At 40.1% G+C, this 16,714-nt stretch overlaps 1 protein-coding gene and 1 long non-coding RNA gene across 2 annotated transcripts in view; one reads left to right on the top strand and one right to left on the bottom strand.

Moving 5' to 3' along the window:
- Nucleotides 1-9,443, bottom strand: part of LOC128609513 (uncharacterized) — a 20,943-nt gene extending 11,500 nt beyond the window's left edge. Inside the window, exon 1 of the long non-coding RNA XR_008386237.1 lies at nucleotides 9,113-9,443. This is a non-coding gene — a long non-coding RNA (uncharacterized LOC128609513). The remainder of the gene's footprint in view (nucleotides 1-9,112) is intronic.
- chd8 (chromodomain helicase DNA binding protein 8) overlaps nucleotides 1-16,714 on the top strand; it is a 100,662-nt gene that overhangs the window by 21,669 nt on the left and 62,279 nt on the right. Inside the window, exons 4-6 of the mRNA XM_053628000.1 lie at nucleotides 4,324-4,602; nucleotides 8,123-8,239; nucleotides 10,796-11,259. Of these exons, the coding sequence (XP_053483975.1) occupies nucleotides 4,324-4,602; nucleotides 8,123-8,239; nucleotides 10,796-11,259 (860 nt within the window). The remainder of the gene's footprint in view (nucleotides 1-4,323; nucleotides 4,603-8,122; nucleotides 8,240-10,795; nucleotides 11,260-16,714) is intronic.

Genomic DNA, 16,714 nt, shown 5'->3' with positions numbered 1-16,714 from the left:
AGGTCAAGGGAGGGGGTGGCTAAGTGTTGTACATTCTGATGGCTGTCGGCATAAAGGAACATCTGAAGCATTCCGTCTTGCACCTGGGGGGGGGATGAGCCTGTGGCTGAAGGTGCTCTCCATCTGCTGCAGCTCAGCATACAGTGGATGCGAGGGGTTTCCCAAAATGGACCTGAATTTATTTCTTATTCTCTTCTCCACCACTGTCTCCAGATTGTCCAGTTTGTGACCAACAACAGAACTTAGACTTCTTCAACAACCTGTTGAGTTTGTCAGCCTCCCCAGCCTTAATTCCACCTCCCCAGCATGTCACAGCAAAGAACAGGGCACTGGCTACTACAGACTGATGGCACATCTGCAGTAGCTTGCTGCTCACGTCAAACGACCTAAGCCTCCTTAGAAAAAACAGTCTGCACTGTCCCTTCTGGTAGAGAGCTATGGTGTTTTCCGTCCAGTCCAGCTTGCTGTTAATGTGCACTCCCAGGAACTTGTACGAGTCCACCATCTCTATTTTCTCCCCCTGGATGGTAATAGGTGTTGGGGGCTTTCTGTTTTAGCGGAAGTCCACTATCAGTTCTTTCTTCTCTTGCTGATGTGGAGCTGAAGGTCGTTATCCTCAGACCATCTGACAAAGCTCTCCACAATGCCTCTGTACTGCTCCTCCTTATCTTCACTGATGTATCCCATGACTGAGGAGTCATCAGAGAATCTCTGGAGGTGTCATGTTCCAGAGTTGTAGCTAAAGTCAGAGGTGTATATGGTGAACATAAAAGGTGAAAGCACAGTTCCTTGAGGTGCGCCGGTGTTACCCATCACCACATTGACAGGCTGTCCTGCAGTTGGACGTACTGTGGTCTGCTGGTGAGATAGTCCATGATCCAGGCCACCATCTCATGGTCTACCCGCATGTCCCAGAGCTTTTCTGCAAGCGTGGGGGGGGATGGTGTTAAATGCACTAGAAAAATCGAAAAACATGATTTTCAGTGTGCTTCCTGGCATCTCCAGGTATGAGTAAGCCCTATGCAGTAGGTAGATGATCGCGTTGTCCATGCTGATTTGGGTCTGGTATGCAAACTGCAGTGGATCAAGGGAGTCATTTACGATCAGCTTCATCTCTTCATGACCTGTGAGGTCAGCACCACAGGTCTGTAGTCATATGAGGTACTGGGATGACTTTTCTTCGGCTCCGGAACAATGCAGGAGGTCTTCTACAGTTAGGGCATCTTTTTCTGGAATTTTTAAGCCCAGTAATCCTGTTCATGCCCTCCCGTTTCTCTTTGACGCTGTTTATTTCCAGCTTGCACTCAAGCGTCTCCCGGTAGCTGTTTTTTGCTTTCCTCAGCTCCCTCCTTAGCTCCTTCTGGACTGATCTGACCTCCTCATTGTCTCCTGCCATGAGTGCTCTCTTTTTCCTCTGTAGGAGTTCTTAATGTCTTTGTTGATCCATGGCTTGTTGTTTAAAAAACAGTGGACCTTCTTTGTGGGTACAATGCTTTCCTCACAGAATCGTATGTAGTCCGTAATATACTGGGAGAGTCCCTCAATGTCCTCTGCGTGATCCTCAAGGAACAGGTCCCAGTCTGTGCTCTCAAAGCAGTCCTGCAGGGCCTTTTCAGCCTCACTGGACCACACCTTTACAAACTTAGACAAGCTGCTGTTTGACTACTGGCTTGTACACGGGTACAAGATAGATCAAGTTGTGGTCTGATCTGCCCAGAGGGGGAAGGGCAGTGCAGCTGTACGCCCCCTTCACATTGGCATACAGCTGGTCCAAGATTTTATTCTCCCTTGTTTTGCATTTTACATACTGTGTGAAGTTTGTAAAGGTTTTAGAGAGGGGAACATGGTTGAAGTCCCCGTTAATTATCATGAGTACGCTCAGGTGTTGTGTCTGAAGTTTTGCAGTGGTTGGAGTGGATGATGTCACAGGCGCGTGCCGCTCCTGCCGATGGTGGACTGTACATTGTCACAATAATGGCGTGAGGGAACTCCCTGGGCAAGTAGTGTGGTCTCAGTCCCACAGCCAGTAGCTCTAGATCTGGCGTACACATGCTCTCCTTCACCGTTATGTGTCCAGCGTTGCCCCATTTTGAGTTAATTATAATAGTATAGGAGGAGTAAATCTATAACAGGATGTTCAACACGCACATAGTAAAAGTGTGTGTGTGTGTGTGTATATGTGTATATATATATATATATATATATATATATATATATATATATATATATATATATATATATATATATATAAATAAAATTAGTGTGATTGGTCAGGTGTCCACATACTTGGCAATATACTGTAGTTTTTGTTTTTTTTAAGACTATAACCCATGGAATATTCAGAAAACCAAAACACAGCAGCTGTTGCAGTAATACCAGTCGAAGTTGGGTACTTGCAATCAACTTCTGTCATAGGGGAGGAACATTTAGATTCACTTTATATGTTGTGTTTATATTCATATGTTGGCCACCTGTTGTTCTATAAAATAATTGTAATCATTTCCTTCAGCTTGGAAAATAGTTGTTGGTTGGAGTGTGTGTATGAGGGGGGGGGGAGGGGGGGGTTGCTTACCATTTATAGCCATTGAATTAATTGCAAGTACTGATGGTGCAGAAGGACATTTGATGTATAGATTTTCTTTTTTGTTTCCTTCTTTTTTTTTTTTTTGAGCACTGAAAGTGCGCACACGTCAGAGTCGTTGGCCATTAGGCCTGGGCAAAGGGTTGCACATGGGTGTAGTTGGGGGGCTCTGTAGCGCCCCTTTTACACGTTACAAAAACTTGGTGCATATTGTACATACTTGTACGTATATGTACAAAACTCTGTACACACGTTGTTCTCATAAGTTGGACTCAAAATGAGTCATTAGCTCTGCCCAACTGGAAGATGGCCATTTTGGATTTAATGTGGATTTTTTTTTTAATTGCATACTCTGAATTTTTAAATACTCCTCCGAGGGGATTCATGTGATTGTCATCAAACTTGGTCAACATTATACCAAGACATTGAAGGTGATACATTGCAAAGGGGGTTTCGTCATAGTGAGGCAATAGATTTATGGCGATAAAATGGAAAAATGATGTCTCATATCTTCTGCATGCATTGAGTGATTTAGATTAAACCTGAGCTGTATGTTTGGTCATGGGGGCTGATCACATTGATATGACTATTGTGAGTCATGGTCATAGCGCCACCAACTGGCAACAGGAAGTGTGAGACTTACACTAGACTTTGCAATAATCCTCTTGCATTTACCTGAATCACCTCAAACTTGGTCAGAATAATGTCAAGACACTGATGTAAAATTGTGAAAAGATTTTTGATAGTTTGGTGTTGCCGTGGTAATGCATCAAACTTAATACTTTTTTCTTTGTATATTTGGGTGTTTTACTCTACAGCACTTGCTATGCATTGTTTTCATACACCCACCGGGTGGCAACGGCACCATAGTGCTTGGGCCCGTCATAGTGGCTTGAAGCTGTATTTTAAATTTGTAATCTTTGTGCTCAAATATCTCCCATAAACAAAATGAACAGTGTTAAATATTTTTAACAAAATGTATCACTGTATATAATTTCTTAAACATAAAAACATTTATAAATTCTCCAAAAGATGTTACCTGGAATCGATCAAATGATTCATTGAAACATTAAATTGGCTCCATGGACGTCATGACTTCTGTGGCCTTTTCTAGGGCAATGTAGATCACAGAGGAGTGCAGCTGGTGTCATTGGAAAATGTGGCATGTGTCTGTCATTGTGATCAAGAGTTATTGGTCAAAAAGTGCAGTTAATTGATACTAATGATGCTGCCTCTCCACCAAACAATGCGATCATATGACTAGCATGCTCTCTATATTTTAACTTTATGGGTTGTGCAGATTGGCACCTCCGGTGTTGAAATAGTGCAGTCGCATTAGATGCATAATTATAATGCTGATATTGCAAATTTCTGTGAGTTTTGGAGATATATCGATATATTTTCAAAAGCGATAGAGGATGAGACAATATCATTAGCTTTTTCAACTCGCTAGTTTTTGCACCTCTCCGCTCTCACACGCCACATGTAACCACACCCCCCACTCACTCGCTCCTGTTTTTATTGGCTGATATCGGTGTGAAGTGGTTTAGATTGAGATCATGATACCAGCTATAGGCTAATGGGGAGGTTTTGGGAAATTTCAGAATACATTTGTTTGTTAAACTCTATTCTATAAGCAATGAGAGTTGACCAGAAATTGACCATCTTTATAGCTGCTATTATTATTATTAATATTATTATTATTATTATTATTATTATTATTATTATTCTCCACCACTCAGGTTGAACCTAAAAGAATCACACTGGTGCTGCAGCCGTCTTCTCAGGGTGGGACAAACCAGGTCGGCACAGTGACAGTTGGTGGCAATCCATCAGCAGGAGCTGGACAACAGGGCCAGCAATCCAGGCTTGTGTTGGGCTCTCTGCCGGGGAAATTAGTGCTTCAGGGTGGCCAGTTGGCAGCTCTTACCCAGGCTAGAGCAGGCCAGACAGGGGCACAACCAAAGGTGCTCACCATCCAGCTTCAAGTACAGCAGCAGCCCAACCAACAGGGAGCCAAGGTAAGTCAAGTCCTTTTTGTAGGGTTTAGGTATTGGGCGGGGTCCTCCTCCTCAGTGAATAAACTTAGGGCCTTAGTTGAGTCTTCAGGGATGTTTCAAGCAGACTTATTCAAGTGTACCGCAAGTATGGCTAACCATATGACGGTATGCTGAGGTGCCAGGCAGGTTCTATCTAAAATCTTGTTTTATTTATTATTATTATTTATTATTATAATTACCAAGTTCAGGGTTTTCAGGAGGCTTGGGTACTGTCTGGGTTCCAGAGGGGGGTGGTGGAAAAATTGGAAGGCAATTTAAACACATTGTTTTTGAGCATTTATTTGTTTAACATGTTTGTGAAATAACGCTCACAACACTTGTTGTACTTGTATTCAAAAGTCTATTCATTTCAACAAGTATCATGTTTGATATTTAATGAAAATATATGTGGATTACTTTAACTTGTACCCATAGGAAGAATGAACATGTTGAAACACACCTGTTATTATTTTGAAAATGCACCCAAAAGTACATAAAGGAGACAGAGAATTATTATATAAATATTGCCGCTCTGTCTGTGCCTGGTTCTCACGCTATGCTGCACGAACCGGTAGAAAACGCTGTCGCGGTCAGTGCTGGGAAAAGCCGCATGATCCGCAAGTGTTTGGTGAAGTTCACACATAATGTAATTTTTTTTAAGCGATCAGCACCTGTTTTACATAATAATCATATGGAGTAGACTGTGTTTTTAAAAACGCCCTGAGCTTCATCTGGGACGCTCTTAACTGCATTTTGGAACAGCAGGTTCCAAAAAAAAAAGGTATTAATTTTTATATATAAACACTTTAACAAGCAGAGTTATGGTGTGTGTGTGTGTGTGTGTGTGTGTGTGTGTGTGTGTGAACACAGCCTAACTTTGTTTAGCTACCAAGCCATGTTAGATGCTAACGTTAGCTGAGTCGAAGTATCTATATCTAACTAGCCGTGCTGGTTAACGTAAATTAATTCAGTACATGAATGTCTGTGTAAATTAGCTAGCTTAACAATTTTAGTTGTGCAGTGGGCTACATTTAGTCTGCCTGTCTGCCTATCGCTATAGTTAAACGCCCACAAGAATTACTCCCTAACAAAATAAAAGTTTATATTTCATTTATTCTTTGTTGAGGTTTACTTTATCGATGGCTTGCAACTTGCTTATCCAAATCGATGGTTGTAACCACCATCCCAAGTTGACGGTACAGAGAATTATCCGATCAGTTGTTTGATTAGCATGGCGATGAGCATGAGCACTGGTCACACACCAATCACATAAACGTCCAAACATTGACTACGTTTACATGGACAGCAGTAATCTAATTATTGACCTTATTCTGAATAAGACAATATTGTGATTAAGGTGTTGACATGAGTCGCTTTTAGAATATTCCTTTCATGTTCCTGTTTTATGTTATAGAACATAGTTTGATTAACAGCACGCATCATTAAGTCACCACGCCACACCGTCCGACGTTCCCTCCAGAATTTCACGTATTAGCATACAGTTGGTCTTCGTTATGGTACCGTATAAAGTTTCGGGTGTTTTTATTTTTTTACGAAAGCTTCAAGTGCCGTTAATTATTTGTCGTGGAAATACACGACTGCTTGAAGCCGTGGGCTGCGTCCCAAACTGTGTACTTACCTACTATATAGTAGCTGAGATACGTGTATTTCTCCTACTAAATACTGTAGTAGGTAAGTACGCGGTTTGGGACGCAGCCGTGCTCTCTTGTTTGCCGTAAAACGGTTGAGCGCTGCCGTGTGTGTACGTGTCCTGTCGCAAAATGCGGTGAAAACTCACACGACGTTAATAGTGTGATTAAGGTGTGTACATGTCTGTAATACACATCAATAATGCGACTGAAACAGGAGTACTCCACACGTCTTAATTCCATTTGTGTTTACTTTGAGTATGACTTTAATCAGATTAAGGTCCTCAATAATCTCTGTTGACATGCTAGTTTCTTAATTAGAGTATCGTCTTAATTGGGTTAATATCAGATTATTGTTGTCCATGTAAACGTACTGATTGTTGATTGGCAGGTCATTCTTGTTGCCCGCTTACCTTTCCGTTTGAGATCAAGCAACTGCTCTGGGTTTTTATTTATTTATTTTTATTTATTTCTCTATATATCGTTGTCAGCACATAGAACTCATCGTTGTTTTTACATTAATTCTGATATGTCGTCTAAATGCCTTTTTACATTCGTCAACTTGAGGCACTCTACAGTAACACTTGGGCGCTGCGCCTAAGCCTTTCTATGGTAGGGAAAACCCTGAATTAAATTGAAATGGGAAATATGGCCTCACTTGGCGCCTTACAGATGAACTATCTTGAATGTTAAAAATCAAAAAATAAGTTTTGTTTAGCATGGTCAATTCTTATTGAAGCAAAAACAAAAAAAAATCACCCCTTGGGGGAAAAACTAATTGCCCCCTTAAACTTAATATCTGGTTGTGTCACCTTTTGGCGAAAAACACTTCTGATAACTGGAGATCAGTCTTTCAGTTACTTCTAGGACTAGGGTTTACTCCTATGCTTTGGATCATTGTCATCCTCATCTATTATCATCATATAAATACATACATGCATGCATACATACAGGTGCAGCTCACAAAATTTGAATATTGTGGAAAAGTTAATTTTTTTCTGTAATTTAATTCATAAAGTGGAACTTTTCATATAGTCTCATTTCATTGCACAAAGTGAAATATTTCAAGCCTTTTTTTTTGTTTTAATCTTGATTACAGCGTACAGCTCTCGGAAATCAAAAATCCACTATCTCAAAATATAATAAAGAATTTATAATACTGAAATGTCTGTCTTCTGAAAAGTAGGTTCATTTATGCTCTGATACTCGGTCAGGGCTTTAATCCTTTTGCATGAATAACTGCATCAGTGCGGCGTGGCATGGAGGCGATCAGCCTGTGGCACTGCTCAAGTGTTCTGGAAGCCCAGATAGCGGCCTTCAGCTCGTCTGTATTGTTGGGTCTCGTGTGTCTCATAGATTCTCTATGGGGTTCAGGTCAGGCGAGTCGGCTGGACAATCAAGCACAGTAATACCACGGTCAGTAAACCAGTTACTAGAAGTTTTGGCACTGTAGGCAGGTGCCGAGTCCTGCTGGAAAAGGAAATTAGCATTTCCATAAAGCTCGTCAGCAGATGGAAGCATGAAGTGATCTAAAATCTCCTGGTAGACGCTGCATCGACTCTCGACTTGAGAAAACACACTGGACCAACACCAGCAGATGACATGGCAACCCAAATCATCACTGACTGTGGAAACTTCACACTTCACAAAAATAAATCTAGAATATATGAAAGTTCCACTTTTTTAATTAAATTAGGGAACAAAATGAACTTTTCCACGATATTCAAATTTTTTGAGATGCACCTGTATATGTGTATGTATGTGTGTGTGTGTGTGTATAATATTTACATCATTCACCACTAAAGTGCTTCAAAGTGAAATATACAATAAATCACAAACCTATTCTTATTCAGTTTCAGCTCGTTTCTGGTACTGCGAATGCCAGTGGCTGCCACCAAGTTGTCCAGCTTTCTCAAGGCCAGGGAGTACAAAGACTGGCAGTGCCCGTTAAACTTCTGCTACAGCAACAGGTATGACCTTTTAAACTGTTCTTCATAGGATCAAGTCCAATAATTTGTTTTCTGGACAAATCAAATGCTAATTAAAGCATGTTAATTCAAGCATATATTTGCAATTTCATTTCCCTGATGACTGTGTACAATTATTACTTATGTGTGGAGGTGTGCAGTGACTGGTTTATTTCATTAATTCATTAAAAATAAAAATCAGTCCCACACCTGTCTGCACCCATAGGAATTCCTCCCACAGTTAAAAAAAAAAAAAAAAAAAAAAAAAATCATTTAAAAGCTAAATAAAATAAAAATAAAATCCCAGCACTGTGGCTAAAGAAGCACATTCATTAATGCTGGTTGCACATCACTATTCATTCCCACTCCACTAGTTTTGAAGGGTCATGGCACCTCCCTCTTTCAGCTCAAGTCTACCTCTCAATGCTTTTAAAAATGCGTGGATGGCTGTGTGAAGAAGGGAGTGGGCGTGGCAGGGGAGGAAGAGGGGGCGAGCCTTCAGAACACTCACAATATAGATGGATAGTGACCAAGTTTGCAGACGAAAGCAGAGGACCTCTCTCCTGAATCCCCAGGGCTAAATGGAGACGCAATAGATAGCAGTGCAGGTCCTCTGCCCTATCTATCTGAACCATTAGCCCCTGTCGTGACTTTGAAGGAAAACATAAAACCAGAGGCAGTGCGGATGGGAGAAGTGTCGGAATGGTAGCTAGCTAATAGGCTTGAGCTTTCCATGATTAAAAAGGCGAAGCTTCTTCCCTTCTACGCGGACTCTTGTATATTTTTGCACACGATGGCCACAGACCTTTTAATTATTTTAATTAGCTCAAGTAAAACGGCAAGTAAAACGGCCATGGTTAAAAATTAGACACATACCTCATTGGAAGGGATGGAAAAGTCCTCGGGATTGAGTACCACATCGTTGTGTAGATACAAACTGCTTTCATGAGCATGTCTGAAGTCCACCTTTCTCCAATTCTCATAGCTCTCCCAAATAAACACATTGGAACTATTACACCACTGAAACAAACACCTGCGACCCATTTGAACTCCTTACTTATCTACTACATCTGTAGGAAAGCACCACATGCTGTCATGAATAATTAAGAGACAGCATCTTCTCATAGGATAAGAACACACAGCCTCATGAATAATTATGAGACAGACACGTCATCGAAGTACTATAGTACATTGCCATGTCACTGCCTGTGACGTGTGACAGGATGAGATTTTAAACCAGGAAGATAAAAATAGCAGAAAAAAGCTCAAAATGAACCTGTTTTCTTCTACAATTAAAATTAACGGATGCCAAGATTCTTTTATGATGTGCGATATGTACACCTCTGTTAAAATCTCAGAAAATCTAGTTTACATTTATACATTTACATTTATTCGTTTAGCAGATGCTTTTATCCAAAGCGACTTACAAATGAGAAAATACAAGCGCTCTCTATATATATATATATATATATATATATATATATATATATATATATATATACATATATACACACACACAATAGCATTGGTTGCACACCGGCTTCAGAGCATCAATTATACGTTTGTTGTCATCCGCCTTGAATCCAAAGTATTTCCATATACCATGCCTTATTTCCTCTCAACGAGTCGTGGTGGAGCTAAACTTCTGTAGGTTTTCCCGTGTGCTTGTAGTTGTTGTTCACCTCTTGTGGACCGACTAAAACACTTGTGCGTATTTGCTGCCCCCTTCAGGCCTGGAAGAATTGCAACCTCTGTATCTCCAATAGAATCAGTTCGAACGCTACTCCAGAAAAACGAGTACAGTCATGTTTTAAGAATGTTGGTACCGAAGTATATATATACACAAAATATAAGGTGTATGTGTTAATGTGTATATATATTTTACCACACATACATACACACATTGTATATGTGTGTATGTGTGTATATATAAATATATATATAATATATACACACACTATATATATATATATATATATATATATATATATATATATATATATATATATATATATATACACACACACACACACACACTTATTTTAATGGGAAAACTTGGGATGCACCTCGGGGATGAACGCAGGACTGTTGATTGTGCCTTTTGAGGAAGACATCACTTCCTTCAAAACATATGATGGCCCTTCAGAATCCCACCCACAGTGTTTGAATGGTGTAGCTTGTAGACTGTGAAAATGCAAATGTATAAATGGCTTTTTGTCTGAGGGGTAGCATGAAAATATACAATATGAAAAGATGGTAGAACCAGACCTGTTTAAACACTGAAAATGAAGTATCAAATGGGCTTGGCATTGTGTTTAATTTTCGTCAGTGTATCCTGTGCACCAATGAGATGATTTGCAGTTGAATTTGAATTGGCACAAACTGTGCATGCTCATAAGGGAAATGCAGTTGCAAGTGTGTGCTTAAATTAAAATGCTGGCATAATCATTTTCAGGCAAGAAAATATGTTGTATAAGGTATTATAAGTTAAAGCATTTTGTAATTTTTTTTTGGTGCATACAAGATAACGTAAATTTACATTATTACTTTTCCCCCAAGACAAGCTCAGCTTCTTGTTCTGGGGGTGCTGTTTCCGTGGTGAAGGTCATCAATACCTCAACTGGGTCTTCTGCTAACTCCACAACTGCCTCGCAGGGTTTACGTATTGTCAAGGCCACTGAGCCCTTGCGAAAAGTGGAGACTCTGTGTAAGCAGGAGAAAGCCAATCGAATTGTTGCCGAGGCCATTGCTCGGGCTAAAGCCCGTGGTGAGCGAAACATCCCACGGGTGCTCAGTCAAGATGAATTTCCTGCCAGACAGACATCCACTGACATTGATGGTGTTGCAAGTCCAACTGGTGCCAAGAAGAAAAGTGCAGGAGGGAACAAAAAGAAGTGCCCTGCATTGGGTGCAGCAACTGTGAAAGCTACAGTTGGAGAAAAGAAGGTTAAGGTGAAAAGTACTGGATCTGCGGTGGCTGGAGGAGGTGGAGGCTGTAAGAGTAAAGGGAAAACGAAGCCCAAGTAAGTTTTGTGTTTTTTTTCTGTGTGAGAGAGAGGGAGCATAATTTTATCATTCTTAGGAGGAAATTAAAATAAAAAAAAAATGTAACAGCTAAAATTTAAGAGATAAATGGACTGTTATACACTGTAGTATATTTTTAATCAGTGTTTTAGTTTATTTTAATATGCAAATTCTTTCCAACCATATGTTTTTTTATAAGTAGTCAGCAAAGCACTAGTTTCAAAATGATTGGCAGCCTCACAATTAATATTGGGTAAAATCTCCCCTAGAGCAAATAACCACACTGAATTTATATCTGTAATGTTTGCTTTATGTTGAAACACTTGGTCTCGGAACATAAAAAAAATTATAAAATTTCATATATATATATATATATATATATATATATATATATATATTCCTTCTGTTTCTGCATATGAATTGCCTTCTATACACGGTTTAAGTCCTGAGATGGCCATTGCAAAACTTGGGTTATATTTCCACCCCTCTTGCAATGAGCATATCCTCTGGATAGCCTCTGGTGTGTATGCATATGCATGCTGAAACCTTTCAACAAAGTCAGAGTGTGTGTGGATGATGCATGATTTGAAATAAAAACCTCTGTAAGGGCAGTGGTTATAGTTAAACAGTTGAAGCTCTGGGTTCCTGATCAGAAGGTCCTGGGTTTAAGCCCCAGTGCTGCTGCTTCGTCTATTTCTCCTTATTCCTCTCCTTCTCCCTTCTTCTCCTTGTTGGACCTTGTGTATACCTTAGTGAGCTATCTGTATAACAGCTTGTGATCAGAGATATTGGTTGAACATTGGCGATGCACCGAAAGGAATTCTGGGCCAAAACAGAAAATTAATTTTTTCAAACCCATTATAAAATAGCTTCTTTTTTTGTATAATTGTATTATTAGACTTTTTAATTAATTTCACAAATTTAATGAATCTGAATTGAAAAACCATAAACCAATAAAATGATCACACTTTTATTGAAATTAACACACAAAAACAATATTAAATATATTATTCTTTATTCAGTTCTGTAGCAATCAAATTTAACAGATTATTTTTATCCAATTATCCAAATAATGTTAAGTATGTCAAATGTCAAGTAATGAACTAGGCCTCTATTCTGTTTGTGTAAACATATTTGCACATAAATATTATTGTGCAAAACAGTAATAATAGAACTAAAACTAAATTCAAACTGTAAACAAGAGATGTAGCCTCAAGTCAAGAACAAAATTTTTATGTAATTGCTACACACATAACAAATTGGACTGCTTTCTATTTAAGCAAAGGTGGCTGGATTCTCTTCCAAGAACAAAATTTGCTCAGCTTTATGGCAGGAGAGCTGGTGCTTGGGGCAGATAAATACCTGCGTACAAAAGTGCGTGCAGCACTGCTGTAGATCGGGGCACTTACCTGAAGAATCTCATCAAACATGTCAAAGTGAGGGAGTTTGCACCTCATCACTTGTGCGTACCCATTTCTCTGGCACACTTTGCTTTGTGCTGCGCATCGATCCTAGATGTATTCATCACCTCCAGCTCTGCTTGTATCATTTCCCATGCATGCTGCTTTTTCTCTGCGTCAAAGTAACATTCTTTAAATCACAGATCTGGTAATGTTGCAATGTAACAATAAGTGCCGAGCACTGAGGGGTGAGGTGTGTATCCCTATAGAAAATACCTCCAACGCTGGAAATACACACACAGCAGTACACTCAAGCACTGAGAACCTTGGGGAACACCATGAGAGAGAAGACCTAATTCTGTATAAAACCGATCAACAAAAACTAATTGGCATCAGCAAGATAGGCTCATAAATAGTTAGGAGAGAACAATATTCAGGTTAAGCTAAAGAAACAGGAGTGTTATGAGCATTTATAGCAGGAATGTATGTCAGCAATGAACTTTTCATAGGTCAGTTCATGAAACGAGCAGCGGTAAATTGTCAATCCACAAGATATCAAGCATCATGACTTTGATTGAGGACAGGAATATTAGCATGTTGCAAGTTGATGTTTTTGAAGCCTATTTATTTGAGATGGAGTGTATATGTAGATGAGGTGACGATGCTGGACAGTCTAAATAATTGGGTCCCTTTAGGTGAATATGAAGCAAGGGCTCACGCATCACTGACAGTGGGTATTCACATTCTGGCTAATGTAGGAGCTGTTAACCAGAATGAAAATAAACATTGATTAATTGATGCGCTAGATTCTTTATGGTATACTTTGGCTGCATCATATTTTATCCCATGGATACATGGGCATGGCATGGGCAAATGTTTGTGAACACCTGACCATCACACCCATATGTATTTTTTTGATCATCCAATTTCCACATTTAGTCCCTCTGCTGTTATAATAACTCCACTATTTGTAGGAAGGGTTTCCACTAGGTTTTGGTGCATGACTCTGGGGATTTGCCCATTCAGTGTTCAGTGAAATTGAGGTCAGGGCTTTGTGCAGACCACTTGGCACTTAACCCTTGGCAAACTATGTCTTCATGGACCTCACTTGACAGGGGCATTTCAGGAACATGTTTGGACTAGGCATCTTGGTTCCAGTGAAGGGAAATGGTAATGCTACAGCATACAGTGACTTCCTATACAATTGCGTGCTTCTAACATTGTGGCAACAGTTGGGGAAATCCCGACTATGGGTGTGATTGGTCAGAAGTCCACAAACTTTTGGCCATATATAGGGGTGCTTGATGATTTGTGAACCCTTTATAATTTTTTTTATATTTCTGCATAAATATAACCTGAAACATCATCAGATTTTCAAACAAGTCCTAAAAGTGAACCCAATTAAACAAATTATACTTGGTCATTTATTTATTGAGGAAAATTATCCAATATTACATATTTTTGAGCGGCAAAAGTATGTGAACCTTTTGCTTTCAGTATCTGGTGTGACCCCCTTGTGCAGCAATAACTGAAACTAAATGTTTCTGGTAACTGTTGATTAGTGCAAGGGTTCCCAAACTTTTCAAGGGCAAGGCCCCCCCCCCTCCCAAATGGCATTAACATTTGACCAAGGCCACCCTTTTGCAAGATGTCTTTAAAACACATTTTTATTAATAATTATATCTTACATCTTTACATTACATTAGGAATTGATTGTGTATGTGTGGTTGTCTGAGAGTGAGAATTTATTTTTCACATCAAATTGTTGAGGCCCCCCGGGCGGCCCCTAAGGGGGCAGCAGCCCCCACTTTTAAGACCACTGGATTAGTGCACGCTGCACAGAGGCTTGGAGGAATTTGCAAAAAGTTCTATTTTGTTCTCATCTGTCCACAGAACATTTTTCCATTAACCTTCTGCCTTGTCCATGTGATCTTTAGTAGATTGCCCGTCTGCAATTTGCTAAAATATTCTTTTTGGAGAACAGTGGCTTTCTTCTTGCAACCCTTGCCATGCACACCATTGTTCAGTGTTCTTCGGATGGTGGACTCATGAAAATTAATATTAGCCAATGTGACACAGGCCTTTAGTTGCTTAGAAGTTACCCTGGGTTCCTTTGTGACCTCTTGGACTGTTAATCTCTTGGAGTGAGCTTTGTTGATTGATTACTCCTGGGGAGGGTAACTATGGTCTTAAATTTTCTCCATTTGTACACAATCTGTCTGTTTGTGGATTGGTGGAGTCTAAACTATTTAGAGATGGTTTTGTAACTTTTTTCCAGCCTGATGAGCATCAGCAACTCTCTTTCTGAGGTCCCAAGAAATCTCCATTGTTCATGCCGTGATACACTTCCACAAACCAAACATGATCAGACTTTGATAGATCCCTGTTCTTTAAATAAAAGAACAGTGTGTGTACACACACACACACACACACACCCACACACAGTGGGGGGGAAATAAGTATTGAACGCATCAACATTTTTTTCAGGAAATACATTTCCAATGAGGTTATTCACATGAAATTTTCACCAGACATCAGTATTAACTCAAGAAATCCTAACATAAAAAAATCCAAACATTAAAGTCCATAAATATAGTTGTATAATAAAGTGGAATGGCGTGGGGGGGGGTATTGAACAGGTTTAGAAAAAACAGTTCTCCAAGGTAAGGCAAGGAACCAGCTGAAATCTGTAAGTAATTATACCCCCTATCTGTGGAAATTAATATCAGCTGGGTTAGTAAATTGCTGGTCTATAAAAAGGCTTTTCGTTACCAAGATGTCACACAAGAAACATCTCATGATGGATAAAAGCAAAGAGCTCTCCCAAGATCTTCACAACCTTATTGTTGAGAAACATATTGATGGAATCGGATACAGATGTATTTCAAAACTTCTGAATCTTCCAGTAAGCACCATTGGGGCCATTATCCACAAGTGGAAGCAACATCACTCCGTCATCAACCGGCCACGCACAGGAGCTCCTCACAAGATTTCTGACCAGGGAGTCAGAAGAATAGTCAGAAGAGTAGCCCAAGAGCCAAGGACCACTCAGAAAGAGCTCCAGAAACACTTGGAGGCAGCAGGTGCCATCGTCACAGAGACAACAATCGGCAATGCACTCCACTGCTCACGCTCACTCCGCAAGACTCCATTACTAAAGAAAAGGCATGTCGAGGCTCGTTTAAAGTTTGCTACAACTTATTTAGACAAGCCTATGAAATACTGGGAGAGTGTAGTCTGCTCAGACGAGAGCAAAATTGAACTTTTGGTTGTGATACTACACACCATGTTTGGAGAAGAAATGGCACTGCACATCACCCTAAAAACACTACACCAACAGTGAAGTTTGGAGGTGGAAGCATCATGGTGTGGGGCTGTTTTTCATCACATGGTACTGGCAGACTTCATATAATTGAAGGAACGATGAATGGAGCCCTTTACTGGGAGATTCTTGAGAAGAATCTGCTGCCATCCACCAGGATGATGATGAGACGTGGGTGGGCGGCCCATTAATTTCTTCATACAGGAAGTCTCTTGAAGCTGTCATTACAAAAGCTTCTCCACTAAGTATTAAATATATTTCAGTTAGTGTGTTCAATACTTTTTTTCCTGTGTCATTCCTCTTTATGAGAGAATGTGGTCAATCTCGGTGCATAAAGGACAATGCCAAAAACCACTTCTGAATGCACGTGATCTCCGATCCTTTCGATGTCGCTGTCTTAAAAAGTCTTGAATCTGTAATGGATATCCTGACATGGGCTCGGGAATACTTTGTCAAACCTTTTCTCAGTCAACACCATTCGCTGCTGTATCCACAGGTGCAAGTTAGACTTTACTATGCAAACAACATACATCAACACTGTCCAGAAGCGTCGCCAACTTCTCTGGGCTCTGTCTAATCTCAGGTGGACAGTAGCACAGTGGAATTGTGTTTTGTGGTCCAACGAGTCGACGTTTCAAATAGTTTCTGGGCAAAACCGCCGTTGTGTTCTCCGGGCCAAAGACGGAAAGGACCATCCAAGCGGTTATCAGCATCAGGTCCAAAAGCATATGT

This window comes from Ictalurus furcatus, chromosome 7 (assembly GCF_023375685.1).
Source record: "Ictalurus furcatus strain D&B chromosome 7, Billie_1.0, whole genome shotgun sequence".
Classification (NCBI taxonomy): Eukaryota; Metazoa; Chordata; class Actinopteri; order Siluriformes; family Ictaluridae; genus Ictalurus; species Ictalurus furcatus.
This window is presented reverse-complemented; position numbering and strand designations above follow the sequence as displayed.